General features: G+C 46.2%; 1 protein-coding gene and 1 long non-coding RNA gene across 2 annotated transcripts in view; one reads left to right on the top strand and one right to left on the bottom strand.

The window, feature by feature from the left end:
* Positions 1-14,544, top strand: part of LOC144687178 (solute carrier family 2, facilitated glucose transporter member 11-like) — a 49,006-nt gene extending 34,462 nt beyond the window's left edge. The window contains exons 10-12 of the mRNA XM_078552935.1: positions 5,591-5,935; positions 10,993-11,054; positions 13,969-14,544. Coding sequence (XP_078409061.1) covers positions 5,591-5,935; positions 10,993-11,054; positions 13,969-14,260 — 699 coding nt within the window. The 3' untranslated portion in view covers positions 14,261-14,544. The remainder of the gene's footprint in view (positions 1-5,590; positions 5,936-10,992; positions 11,055-13,968) is intronic.
* Positions 6,618-10,224, bottom strand: LOC144687611 (uncharacterized). The gene is made up of 3 exons (XR_013578176.1): positions 10,182-10,224; positions 7,102-7,245; positions 6,618-6,887 (listed from the first exon to the last, which is right to left on the bottom strand). It is a non-coding gene; the product is annotated as an uncharacterized LOC144687611 (long non-coding RNA).
* Positions 14,545-14,846: the final 302 nt, after the last annotated feature.

The following is a 14,846-nucleotide window of genomic DNA, read 5'->3' as shown; positions in this document are numbered from 1 at the left end:
CTTTAATGGTGCAAGGCTTTGGTCTGGGAGTGTCCATTCCCAGTCTAAAGGGAGTTGTTGCTCAATTTGTACCTCTGAAGTGCAGTAATCCCCATAAAGTTACACTACATCTTTATAAATAGCCAACTAGACTGCAGCTAGAGTATTGCGACAATTCCGAGCACTAACTACACTTTAGAAAAGACATGATGATCTTAGATAGAGTGCAAAGGAGAATGATTTCAGTGCTGAGGGGTTTAAGTTATCTGTAGAGATTAAAGAAGCTGGGATTGTTCTCATTAGTGCAGAAAATTAAGGGGAGATTTAACAGAGCTGTTCAAAACTATTGGGGATTTGGTAGAACGGATAGGGGGAAACTGTTTCCACTGGTCACTAACCAGAGAACACAAATTTAAAATAATTTGCGAAAAAAAAGGGCAAGTTTAAGAGAATTTTATTTTTACTCACTGCATTGCTATAATCTGGAATACATTGTCTGAAAGGGTGTTAGAAACTAATTCAATAGCAACTTTCAAAGGGGATTAGGTATATATTTTAAAAGTATGCATGAGTTTAGATCTTCCTCTGTTACGCCATTTACCTTTTCTGCAAGGACATTACTGGCATTTTGGGTCAGTTAAAGATTGGCCGAGAATTTCTAATCAGGGTCGGGATCCCTACTTCTAACCTAGATCAGAGAAAATGTTACCTACTTGCCTTCCGAGGACTTTTTGGGCCCGTCTCCCGATGGAAGATGCTGCAGAACTCAGGCAGTCCAGCAACCCTCACCTGGAGCAGCACAGAGAATCCTCAAAGAAGCCACACTCCCTTTTTATGGCACTAGCTGCCATATTCTGGTAAATAGAGTCTGAAGGTCCAAAAGCTACTTTGAGAAGCTACGGAGAGAAGGTAAGTGTGGCAGGTGGGTGAGTGAGGGGGTAGAGCGGCAGGTGGGTGGGTGAGGGGGTAGAGCAGCAGGTGGGTGGGTGAGGGGGTAAGTGCAGCAGGTGAGTGGGTGAGGGGGTAGGGTAGCAAGTGGGTGGGAGAGGGGGTAGAGTGGCAGGTAAGTGGATGAGAGGTTAGAGGGGTGGGTCGGGGGAGTTAGAGGTTAGTCGAGTTGGAGGGCAGTTGGGTCAGAGGTTAGTCAGGGGTAATTGGGGTGGGAGGGTAATTGGGGGATCGGGCAGGGTGTTGGGGGATATTGGGTGGTCAGGTGAGTTAGTCGGGGGATCCAGTGTGGAGCCGGGGTTGGGGTGGGGGTAGGTGCCGTCAGTAGTATAGTTACCCAGGAGTTATGGCAGGAGTTAATCCTTCTAACTTTGCCTGGGTAACTATCCTGGCAAGTGAGTCAGAACCATCTGAAGTCTCCGACTTTAACTAAGAGTTTCGGAGGATTCGAGAACATAAGGACATAAGAAATAGGAGCAGGAGTAGGCCATACAGCCCCATGAGTCGGCTCCACATTCAATAAGATCATGGCTGATCTGATCTGGGTGCGACTCCATTTTAAATAGTATTTTGTTTTTCCATTCTTTCAACCAAAGTGATAACCTCCCATTTTTTCACATAATACTCCATCTGCCAAATTTTTGCCCATTCACTTAACCTGTCTATATCCTTTGCAGACTCTGTGTCCTCCTCAGAACTTGCTTTCTCTCCAATCTTTGTATTGTCAGCAAATTTGGCTACAATCCAATCCAAGTCATTAATATAGATTGTAAATAGTTGAGGCCCCAGCACTGATCCCTGTGGCACTCCACTAGTTACAGTTCTCTAACCTGAAAATGATCCATTTATCCTGACTCTTTGTTTGCTATTAGTTAGCCAGCCCTCTATCCGTGCTAATATATCACCCCCTTCCCCCACCCCCCAAACACCATGAGCACTTATCTTGTGTAGTAACCTTTTATGTGACACCTTATTGAATGCCTTTTGGAAATCCAAACACCATACATCAACTGGTTCCCCTTTATCCACCCTGTTTGTTACATCCCCAAAGAACTCTTATAAATTTGTCATGCACAATTTCCCTTTCATTACACCACGTTAACTCTGTCTGACTGTATTATGATTTCCTAAATGTCCTGCTACTACCTCCTTAATAATGGATCCCAGCATTTTCCCAATGACAAATGTTAGACTAATTGGCCTAGAGTTTCCTTCTTTTTGACTCCCTCCTTTCTTGAACAAAGGTGTTACATTTGCAGCGTTCCATTCCCCTAGGACCTTTACCAGAATTTGTGAAATTTTGGAAGATTACAACCAATGCATCCATTAGCTCTGCAGTCACTTTTTTCTAACCCCAGGATGCAGACCATCAGGTCCAGGCAACTTGTCTCTCTCGGTTTAGTTCCATAAGTTTGCCCAGTACTTTTTCTTTACTGATCATGATTATTTTTGCTGATGCTACAAAGATAGGAGGGAAAGCAAGTTGTGAGGACACAAAGTCTGCAATGCGATACAGATAGGATAAGTGCGTATGCTAAAATCTGGAGAACAATCTGAGGAAATGTGAAACTGAGAACAGAGGACAGGAGAAATTTCTTCATGTGGAGAATTCAGAGGCTATGAAATTTACCTCTAGGTCTGATTTGTGAGGCTGAAATTATTTCAATGTTCAAGGTTAAATTGGATCGGTGGATGAAAGGTAAAGGGCTGAAATGATATGGAAACACAATGAATAATAGTTTAGGACCATTTGCTCATGTGGAGGGAAAACGTCTAAATGGACTGGCTGAATTGAATAGTTTGTTACTAAGTTGTAACTTCTCTGTATTTGTATTTCTTTATTGCTGGTTCTAGTAAGTCAAAGCTTCCCTGCTCCTGAGAGTCATGCCTTCATCTGCTGCTCCATGCAGATGATCACTCAATGCCCTCCCTCTGTGTCCTGCGCTGCCTTTGGGGTGGCCCCACCCTCAGGAGTACAAGCCAGGAACCCCATTCAGCCTCTCTGGTGCTGTGGAGAGCGGTCAATTACTGCTCAAGCAGACAGGTTTAGACATTTTGTTTTCCTGCATAGTGCACATGTGTTGCCCCTTGACTACACTGAAGATCCCTGGTGGCCTTGTACATTTCACCACGTGAAAGCCAGAGGCTAAAACACCAGATTTCCCACTGGGTGACATTACATCTTGCCTGGCGATGAGATCTGGTTGCTTTAACAGTAACTAAAGTAAATCAGTGACTCTGAACGGCCACAACAGCTGTAACAGGAAAATAATCTCACAATAAAATGCGGACAGGTCAACCCTCATGTGATGGGAACGACTTATTGTTTGATTTTGGATCAAGTCAATGGCTCGGTGGTAATTGACTGACAAACTCACAATGTTTGTGACTCTGTATCATTCCCTTCCAGCAATATTTCTCCTGGATTCCATATTGTAGCCTGGTCATCATTTTTGCATACATCCTGACTTTTGGAATGGGACCAGGTGAGTACAAGCTCTGCCAAACAGTTTTAAACCATCACACTTGGCCAAGGTTTGACATAGATAGCAAATGTCTTGTTCTTCTTTGAGATGTGGAAAGCTGAGATGTGAAACCCATTTTGTACTTGCACCAACACTTTCTCTCGCACTGAGGACTGCAAGGTAAGTGTTATCCGTGATTAACAGGAGCAGAGTTTTCTGATATGGTACCTGGGATTATTGAATCACCAGAGCACAGGAGGTAGAAGCGGTTCAAGAAGGCGGCTCATCACCTTCTCCAGGGCAATTAAGGATGGGCATTAAATGTTTGCCTTTCCAGTGATGCCTATAACCCATGAATGATTTAAAAAAAAACATAGTTAGCGGTGGAGATATTTGAAAATAATTCAAAGTTAGTGATGAAGCTTTTTTTAAAATTGAAACAGTTTTGCTTTTACTTTTTCTACCTTTTATTTTAGCTCTGTTGAAATCTCACCTTTGTCTCTCTTTATTTTGCTTCCTGTACATGATTTAAATCTAAATTATACTTCCTACTTTCTATTTCTTGGTTTTGACTCAACGAGTTTCAGTGAGGACTCTTCAATCTGACTGGTCGAAGGCCTCACTGTTGCTTCTGCTTCTCATACACACCACAGATCCCCTGTAGAGGGTGCTGCACTCAATCAGATGTCCAAAGGCAGTGAACATAATCATTTGGAGACAACAGAGGGGAAATCTCGTCCTGTGGCTGGAGAGTCGGCGAGAGCCCTGTGTTGCCTCTTTTCGGGAAGGTCAGGCAAATCGTGTGACAATCAGGCACTTGACAGGCCAGCAATGGGGCCTTCCCCTGGGATCAAGGACCATGGGGCAGAAGTCCAATCCATTGAGAGCTGATGGCCAATCAGAAGCCAGCAGCTCTATTGAACAGCAACACCACTTGGGAGACTATGGGTGGAATCGTCCCAGATTTGCATTAAGTGCGGTAGCAGTTGGGTAAAACGATGTTTTACCTGTCGGTTGAAATGGCAGCTTTTCACACAGTATCGTCCCAAACCCACCACATTAATTATGCATTCCCAGGAAACATGCTGTTTCCATGGCGGGCATGCTCCCATTCACCCACCATGCCGTCACCTCGCCGCTTCATCACGCCGGGCGCCATATTTAAAGTCCAGCTATGTGCACACATCTCAGTGCTTCCAGCCCATGACTACTGCAGGGAAGATGTCCTTGTAAGGCAAAAAGACTGCAGCCCCGGATTTAATGATGCATCACTGGAACGGCTTTTGGGTGCCGGGGAAGCCTGCCACGATGTCCTCTGCCCCCGCTCTGGCCGCAGGATGGGCAGCAATGTGACCAACCAGGCTTGGGAGGTGTGGCAGCGGTGGTCAGAGACAATGCTCTTCAAAAGAGGACAGCCACCCAGCGCCGCAAGAGGATGAATGATCTCCTCCGTTCAGCCTGGGTAAGTCACTCTTCTCATCACTCTCAACTCACACACTCATAAGCCCATCACACATCAACAGGGCCCTCACTCACTGCCAGTTATTCACCATTCACACACACCTTCATTGTCCTCATCCCATCCATGGGACCACTCACCACTCACACTTGCCAGGCATAGTTAACATCTGGCCCGGCAGGCGTCCTGCTTACACTCTTTCTAACTCTATTCATGCAGGAATGTCTCCCTGCCTATGGCTCCTTGTTCTGATGAGCAGTATTCATGTCACTCAGATGTGAAACCTTTCTGCAAAAGATAAAGGCAGGTGTCTCTGTCCAGGGCCTCTTCCCTGTGTTTTGTGCAGCCTTCAGAACAAAGTGATGGTCAGCCTCACACTCACTGGACACATTACTGATGCCTACACCTCAACGGTGCTTGTCATTGCTGCCAGAATGTAGTGGGCAGGCGCCACAGAGTTCCATCATTCTCTCTCGGCGATATTGAGGTCGACGATATTGAGGTCAACGATACTGAGGTCGGCGATACTGAGGTCAGCGATGAGGTCGGCGATACTGAGGTCGGCGATACTGAGGTCGGCGATACTGAGGTCGGCGATACTGAGGTCGGCGATATTGAGGTCGGCGATACTGAGGTCGGCGATATTGAGGTCAATGATATTGAGGTCGGCGATACTGAGGTCGGCGATATTGAGGTCGACGATACTGAGGTCGGCGATATTGAGGTCGGCGATATTGAGGTCGGCGATATTGAGGTCGGCGATATTGAGGTCGACGATACTGAGGTCAACGATATTGAGGTCGGCGATATTGAGGTCAACGATATTGAGGTAGGCGATATTGAGGTCGGCGATACTGAGGTCGGCGATATTGAGGTCGGCGATATTGAGGTCGGCGATATTGAGGTCGACGATATTGAGGTCGGCAATATTGAGGTCAACGATATTGAGGTCGGCGATATTGAGGTCGGCGATACTGAGGTCGGCGATATTGAGGTCGGCGATATTGAGGTCGGTGATACTGAGGTCGGCGATATTGAGGTCGGCGATATTGAGGTCGACGATACTGAGGTCGGCGATATTGAGGTCGGCGATATTGAGGTCGGCGATATTGAGGTCGGCGATATTGAGGTCGACGATACTGAGGTCAACGATATTGAGGTCGGCGATATTGAGGTCAACGATATTGAGGTCGGCGATATTGAGGTCGGCGATACTGAGGTCGGCAATATTGAGGTCGGCGATATTGAGGTCGGCGATATTGAGGTCGGCGATATTGAGGTCGACGATATTGAGGTCGGCGATATTGAGGTCAACGATATTGAGGTCGGCGATATTGAGGTCGGCGATACTGAGGTCGGCGATATTGAGGTCGGCGATATTGAGGTCGGTGATACTGAGGTCGGCGATATTGAGGTCGACGATACTGAGGTCAGGGCTCTTTGGTGTCTCCAAGGCCCCTGGAGGATTTATATATTGTGGATCCTTCAAGTCACCAGACAGATTTCTGTTTCTCTGGTCATGGGAATTGTCTACTCCACGGTGGGACCTCCTTGGAGGAGGAAGAGAGGGGCAGAAGGGAGGAGGCAGTGTGTCCGTAGGCAGCGTCCAAATGACCTGTGGGAGGAGAGGTGCAGGCACAGGGGACGCAGGGCCAGCAGAAAGTCCAAGACGGAAGGGATCACAGAAGACGCCACTATCCTGCCTCCTGAGTGAACAGGCAGTGATGCAGCTACCTCAACATGTCAGGGATGCAGTTACAAAGGAGGCTTCACCTCCCCAGGGAGACTGTGACCTCCATTTGTCAGATGATGGGCTGGAGATCACCTCCAATTGCTTTCAACTTCTATGCTTCCGGCTCTTTCCAGGGGTCGGTGGGGGATCTGCGTGGAGTCTCCCAATCAGCTGTCCACAGTTGCGTCAAGCTGGTGACTGACGTTCTGTTCAGGCTGGTCATGACATTTATTCATTTCTCGGACAGGCAAGGCCAGCCAGGCTGGCTCCTTGGGGTCTTGTTATCATCTGCTGGATGGCGATTCTAGGGGAGGGAAACGACATATCAGTAGTACCAGTTATCACACTGTCACTGTGCATGGTAGGCAGGCTGGTGAGACAATGAAAATTTGCATCATGGTGCCATTGTGTTTCAATGAACAATGGGCACTGCAGGTTTGAGGTTTCCATTTTAGATAAGACAACACAACAATGTTTACACACTCTGACACTCTCACATTGGTGCACTGCACTCTTACCTTCAGCAGAGCCCCCTGCCTCTCCACAACCTGACGTCGGCACTCTATCTCCAGGGCATTCATCTTGTACCTCTTCAGAATCATCAGGTTTGAGGGGCCTCTGCCTGTCCTTAACCTCTTGATGATGTTATGGCTTCTCTTCTCCTGAAAAGACAGAGGAGCACTGATTATTCCACTCTCTATCTGCAGCACCATTGCAGCCTGGCCAGCCCCACTTGAGGAGCACCTTGCAGGGCACATCCGAGTCGTGGCCCTCAACCCGCAAAGCAATCAGGCCATGCAGCCAGAGCTCACCACCTTGGCCTGCACTGATGTCAGTGACAGTTGGCACTCAGACTCTTACACCCCTGAGCACCACCAGCCGTTAACACTTCTCCACACAGATACATGCCAACTCGGGTACTCAACCTTGGCGAGCGCAGCAGATCATTGAACCTTTTATGACATTGCACCCATGTGCGCCACACAACATCATGGCCACTGACCTGGGCTGCCACCTCTGCTCATGCCTCCCTGGGGTGAGGTGCAGTGGCCTACTCCTGCCACCCCTGGGTATCAAGATGTCCCACCTGGCACTGACCTCCTCCACAAGGATTCCCAGACACTCATCCGAGAACCGGGGGGGGTGGGTGGGGAATGAGTGCCCACCGGACTTGCCCTCCCACCTGGCGTGCCCAGCAGGTGCAGATGCCTTTGCTGTTCCACACAAATTTTTCTTCCTTGAACTCGACAGCTTCCTCTGTGTCCCCTGGCAGCCAGGGAGCTGCCTCTCTGCTTTTGAATCCCCCACCGGGTCGCCATTGAACCTGATTCCCAGCCCCACCCAGCCCTTCACAGAATCACAGTGCAGAAGAGGCCCTTCGGCCCATCGAGTCTGCACCAACATGTGAGAAACACCTGACCTACCTACCTAATCCCATTTACCAGCACTTGGCCCATAGCCTTGAATGTTATGGCGTGTCAAGTGCTCATCCAGGTACTTTTTAAAGGATGTGAGGCAATCCACCTCCATCACCCTCCCAGGCAGTGCATTCCAGACCGTCCCCACCCTCTGGGTAAAAAAGTTTTTCCTCACATCCCCCCTAAACCTCCTGCCCCTAACCTTGAACTTATGTCCCCTCGTGACTGACCCTTCAACTAAGGGGAACAGCTGCTCCCTATCCACCCTGTCCATGCCCCTCATAATCTTGTACACCTCGATCAGGTCGTCCCTCAGTCTTCTCTGCTCCAACGAAAACATCCCAAGTCTATCCAACCTCTCTTCATAACTTAAATGTTTCATTCCAGGCAACATCCTGGTGAATCTCCTCTGCACCCCCTCCAGTGCAATCACATCCTTCCTATAATGTGGCGACCAGAACTGCACACACTATTCCAGCTGTGGCCTCACCAAGGTTCTATACAACTCCAACATGATCTCCCTACTTTTGGAATCTATGCCTCGATTGATAAAGGTAAGTGTCCCATATGCCTTTTTCACCACCCCACTAACATGCCCCTCCGCCTTCAGAGATCTATGGACACACACGCCAAGGTCCCTTTGTTCCTCAGAACTTCCTAGTGTTATGCCGTTCATTGAATACTTCCTTGTCAAATTACTCCTTCCAAAGTGTATCGCTTCACACTTTTCAGGGTTAAATTCCATCTGCCACTTATCTGCCCATGTGACCATCCCATCTATATCTTCCTGTAGCCCAAGACACTCAATCTCACTGTTAACTACCCGGCCAATCTTTGTGTCATCCACAAACTTACTAATCCTACCCCCCACATAGTCATCTATGTCGTTTATATAAATGACGAATAATAGGGGATCCAGCACAGATCCATGTGGTACGCCACTGGACACTGGCTTCCAGTCACCAAAGCATCCTTCTGTCATCACCCTCTGTCTCCTACAACTAAGCCAATTTTGAATCCACCTTATCAAATTACCCTGTATCCCATGTGCATTTGCCTTCTTTATAAGTCTCCCATGTGGGACCTTGTTAAAGGCTTTGCTGAAATCCATATAAATTACATCAACTGCACTACCCTCATCTACACACCTGGTCACCTCCTCAAAAAATTCAGTCAAATTTGTTAGGCATGACCTCCCTCTGACAAAGCCATGCTGACTATCCCTGATCAAACCTTGCCTCTCCAAGTGGAGATAGATTCTCTCCTTCAGAATTTTCTCCAATAGTTTCCCTACCACTGACGTGAGACTCATTGGCCTGTAGTTCCCTGGCTTATCTCTACAACCCTCCTTAAATAGCGGAACCACATTAGCTGTTCTCCAGTCCTCTGGCACCTCCCCCTGGCCAGAGAGGAATTAAAAATTTGGTCCAGAGCCCCTGCGATCTCCTCCCTTGCCTCCCTCAGCAGTCTGGGACACAAATCGTCCGGACCTGGAGATCTGTCCACTTTTCTGCCTGCCAACACCTCCAATACCTTGTCACTTCCTATATCAATTTGCTCAAGAAACTCGCAGTCTCTCTCCCTGAGTTCGATACCTTCCTCCTCATTCTCTTGGGTGAAGACGGATGTGAAGTATTCGTTCAACACTCTACCGATGTCCTTTGGCTTCACCCATAGATTGCCCCCTTGGTCCCTAATGGGCCCTACTCTTTCTACTCTTCGACCAGGGAAAAGACACGTTTCACGCTGGGCGGGCCTCAATTGGCCACCCCATGTGAAATCGCATTCAAAACATGATCTCGCCCGGGGGTGGATTCTGCATCCACTTCCAGACCCGCCAACTTTGCGCGGACACCAAGTGTGAAATTCACGCCCATATATTGCAATATCCATTTATATATGTCGGCAGCTCTTTTTGAGTTTGACACACCAAGTTAAATGCTCCGATCATTTTTGGAAAAAATACTTTTTAAGTATAGTGATTGTGGTACTGGATTATTAATCCAGAGAGCTGGACTAATGATCAAGTGACGTGAGTTCAAATCCCACCCTGGCAGCTGGCGATTTTAAATTCAGTGACTTAAATAAGACTGAAATAAAAATCGAGCATAAGTAATGGTGACCATTAGCCTGCCAGGTCCTTGTAAAAACTCATCTTGGAGGAAATCTGCCATCCTTACCATACTTAACTGTCTTTTGAAATGGTCTAGTAAACCAATCTGGATGGGCGATAAATGCTGACCTGGCCAGTGATGTACACATCTAATGAATGAAAAAATCCAGTCTTATAAAATTGAGTAGTTGGACTGAAGTCAGCAGAGAGAGGTGGATAGACTAGAGACTCTGTTGATGTTCAGCATAAAGAGCTGGCACCTAAGGTTAATATCCACCTTATAGTTTAGTGCAACCGCGTCTCATTTATTGCCACTTTGAAAAGAAATAGGTTTAGAATGACTGTAGAATTTAGGGTCTCATTGTGACTGTTTCCTTCTCTATTTACTGTTTAATAAGTCTAGTTGGCAGTTTTGGGTGAATTTGTGTGTCTATATTGATTTGAAAGTCTCATTTGACAGCTTTGTTTATGGTCGCCAGATTTTCACCACTGTCGGAGGGAAAGCTCACAGTGTCTGAGAGTCTCTCTGGTGTTTTCAGGATGGAAGGTGGTCTCTTGCTGTTGTCCCTGGCAAAACAAAGCCACCTCTCCAAATGAGTGCCCAGTGCCTCCTGAAGACTAAAGTAAAAAAAATACTGCAGATACTGAGAATCTGAAATGAAATCAGAAAACACTAGAAAACACACAGGCTGTCAGGCAGTGGAGTGAGGAACACAGTTAACATCTCAAATTGGTGACCTTTCATTAAATCTTTGGAGACATTAGTGCCATTAGTTCATTTAATGCTGTCGACTCTGTTAGCTTTTCCAGGCTGGCTCTGTTTCCTGAGTTATTATACGTGTAATGAGATGAATAATGATTCTTTGTTCTTAACCCAGGTAGCATCAGTGGAGTTTTGCCTCTGGAAATATTCACTCAGTCGAACCGATCTATCGCAGTGGTGACATCGAACTCTCTTCAGTGGCTGTCTCTCTTTGGCCTGGGACTGGCTTTCCCATTTGTTATAGTAAGTTGAATTTGAATCTTTTAGAATAACCACCTGGGAGATGGCAGTGACTGTGCTCAAGTGTGGAAGTCTGATGCAGTTGCAGGCCCTACTGTTCAATTAGTCATGAAATTACCAAATACATTACATGGAAAAAGTGCTCACCAGTGACAATGCAAGACGGTTTATAGTCTCTGACACACTAGAGGGAGCAGAAAGCTTAATTATTTACATAGTGTGCAACAAGCACTGTGATAGGGTCATTTCTAATTATTAAACTTGAATTTTCCTGAAATGCATTCGGGAAGAATCTACTGCTTCATGTTTTAAACCAACTACCAACATCAGGGAGCTCAGATAGTTCACGCGTAGAATTGTGCAATCTGCATGTGATTTATAGTCTAGGATCCAGTCCAGGAGTTTGGATGGTTTATATACAAAATAACAGGTACCAGGGAGAAAGTTACAAGCTAGAATTTAATCAAGTGGTCTGGGTGCTTTATATATAGGAAGATAAATAGCTGGGAGTGAGTTACAGGCTGGAATCTAATCTAGGATTTTTTTCTTTGTAAATAGAAAAATGGATGCAATAATTTGGTTGAGAGGATGGTAGGCTTATCAGAGAATGAGATGATGGGAGGGTGTTGGTTACTGAATGGTATGTCTTGGGGAAGTCTCTGTAATCTTCTGTAGGCTAACTGTAAGTTTTTATTAACTACTAGAACTATTTACACATGTACAGTAAAAGGTACAGGCTAGGAGCGGTCTCTATCCTTAGGTCTATACACGTCTCTGCTCAACACCACACTGACCCCTAGGTCTGGGTCATGTGCCTCTTACATCACTATGTGGGCGGTACTTTACTCAGTCCCACAATAACCCTATGTGCGCCAGACCCTTAACTGCAGTATGACTGTCAACGGAAGGTGGGCTAGGGGAAGAGATCAGCTCAATGACTCTATCTAACAAATCTCTTCATGTTTGTGCCCACAAGTGGATTTGCTAATTGTGGTTTAACGCACTCGATGCTTCACTAGTCAAACCATCCAATGTCTCTTCCAAATCAAGCACAAATATTAACAGCAGACAGGGATCCTGGCCACAGTGGTAGATTTATTCTGAACAGCTTCTTACCCTTTACCTGCCAGAGTGGTAGTAAGTCATTGCTCTTCTACTTAGTCTTTATAATTGACATTGTAGCTATCCACATAACAGCCCTGTCGGGCAGCTTAAACCCAGCTAATTAATAATGATGAAAGGTCATCATCCTGGGACATTGGGTTGGATTTTTCCATGGGATTTGGGACCCCAACATCGGAATCAAATGGGGGTTCTGAACTCGCAGTTGAAGGCAGCAATCTTCCTGGTGGCAGCCTCCCGACTGGTAGTTTCTATGCTCACGTATTAAGGAGAGCGAACGGGATCTCAATGCTCCCAGTCCAATCAGAAAGCCGACAGCTCTGGAACCAATCACTGGGGGAATGGAGCCTCCACTGAGTCAGTGACCTCTGCACACAATGGTGGGATGAGGGGGAAATGAGGTGGGGGCGTGATCTGTTTCCCACAAGACCTCACCCCACCCCACCCCTGGGCCTGTTGCTGCAGTAACAGGTTGCAGCTGGCAAGGTTTAATCTGCCCTGCTCCACCTCAGCTCAGTATCATGCTTCGTCTCAAATCTAGCTCTTGGTTGTTCCTTTTTGCACTCATTTTTTGCCTGGAAAATTCCAACCACTAACTCTGTTTCTCTGTCCAGAGGCTGCCAGATCTGCCATTTCCAGCATTTTCTGTTTTTTAAATTTCAGATTTCCAGCATTCCCAGTGTTTTATTTTTAGGGTGAATAACCTAACATCTCTCATTTTCACTGAAGAAGCTTAGTGACTAATATAACCAGAACTGCTCAGCTACCCATGTCTCCCTCTGTCACATTGGGTCTGACAGTCATATCCACTCCCTTCATACTAATGGATACACACCACTGCATTTAGCACAGGTGACCAGTTAGGCAAGCAGTTTAACATGGTACTGGGTTTCATTCACATAGGCTCCAGTTGCCAAGACCTGTCATCGATGGCTATGCTGTAAATGTGTTCATTTTATTACTAGCTTTCTGGTAGATTGACTCTAGGAGGAGAAAGCTCCGAACGTGAGCTGTTTAAGTTATAGTATTGGTCAATGTTACTCAGTAAAAGGAACTTCAGATAAGATGGTGACGTTTTGGATTGGTGGGTATCATAGTTTGTGTTGCATACCTTGCCAATATTGTGCGCCATGCACAATGAAACACAGGGTGGAATTTTACAGCCCCGTCGTGGCAGGGTGAGGCGGGCCGTTCAAAAGTCCATTGACTTTGCCGGGTCTGTAAATCCTGCTGACGTAAAATCCCACCCATAGATTCAAGGCCAGGGACTTGCATGTGATGAGCTTCCAGCCTCAGCCAGGATGACCCAAGGATGTGGGCACTGAGAAAGCACAACATTTAGATTTCGCTCTGTCCAGAAATGGAGAATACAGGCAAGTCACTCCAAACTGCATGATATTTTCTTTAGCTCAAATGTACGTGGGAGGGGAAAATCGGAGTATCAGACAGTTCAGTTTGCTGTCGTGAGTATTTCTGAATGTGTACATATACTATTTTAATTTGCAGAAAATGTAAAATAATGGACAATCCTTGAGTAGTCACATTTCAGACCATTAAACTGATGAATTTGTTGCTACTCCTTAATAATACAATACAAATATTGATGGTAAAGGCCAATCACTCTGTCCTAGCTCAGAGATAGACTACAGTCCCATCCCCATCACAACATCCAGCTGTTACTTAAACACAGGTATCAATGTTTCAACAGGGCCTTCATCTAATACATGAGCATGGCAGTCAACCACAGTGATGTATTTAAAATGTGCACTATATTTCCCGCTGATTCACTTTTCTCTTTACAGAACGCACTGGGGCAATTCTCCTTCTTTCTGTTTGTCGGAGGCTGCTGTTTAGCTTCGCTCTTCACGTTTTATGTCCTCCCTGAGACGAAGGGGAAAACTCTTCTTCAAATCAATGAGGAGTTTAACAAGTTGCGCAACGCCAAGAAGGGAATTTGCCCCATCTTTACTAAGAGACCAGTTGTGCCAAACCAGACAGAGATTTTATCGACCCGACTGTGAGCAGACAAGTGGCGACTTCTGAACAATGCCAGCCCAGGGCTGTTTTTACAACGGCCCAACACTGCTTTCACACAGGCTAATCCACACACTCCTCAGCAGAAAGCCTTTTACAGCTTGTTTCATGTTTCCTGCCAGGGGTTATCCTGTGTAGAACTGTCCTGTCCAATATTACAAATGAAATGTCAGCATTAAAAAACATTTTTACAATTATCTTCTTTAAAAATGTTAAATAAAAATAAATCTCTTCGACTCCAATGTGATATCACATGATATGACGTCATTGCAACTAGGGGTCCCATTCCTTCCCGGGTTGTTGCTATAGGGTCAAGATCTGACTGGAGGGAATTGGACCGAAAATAGCTTCCTACAGGAGGCAATAATTCTAATGCTATTTGGTGTCTTGATGGAATCCTGCAGCAAGGCCCCTTTTCCTACAACTTGGATCATGGATAAAAGAGAGAAGTTCACTGGACTGAAGGCAGGGACGCTGTGAATTTGACACCATTCCTGCCAATGGGATTTATAGGATAGCTAGTTGCGTTTGCGAAGAGAGGCAGCTGATATGACACAATGCTGATCTCTCCCG

The sequence above is a fragment of the Cetorhinus maximus genome, chromosome 12, assembly GCF_964194155.1.
Source record: "Cetorhinus maximus chromosome 12, sCetMax3.hap1.1, whole genome shotgun sequence".
In the NCBI taxonomy this organism is placed as follows: domain Eukaryota; kingdom Metazoa; phylum Chordata; class Chondrichthyes; order Lamniformes; family Cetorhinidae; genus Cetorhinus; species Cetorhinus maximus.
The sequence above is the reverse complement of the archived record's forward strand: the minus strand, read 5'-3'. Positions and strand labels throughout refer to the sequence as shown.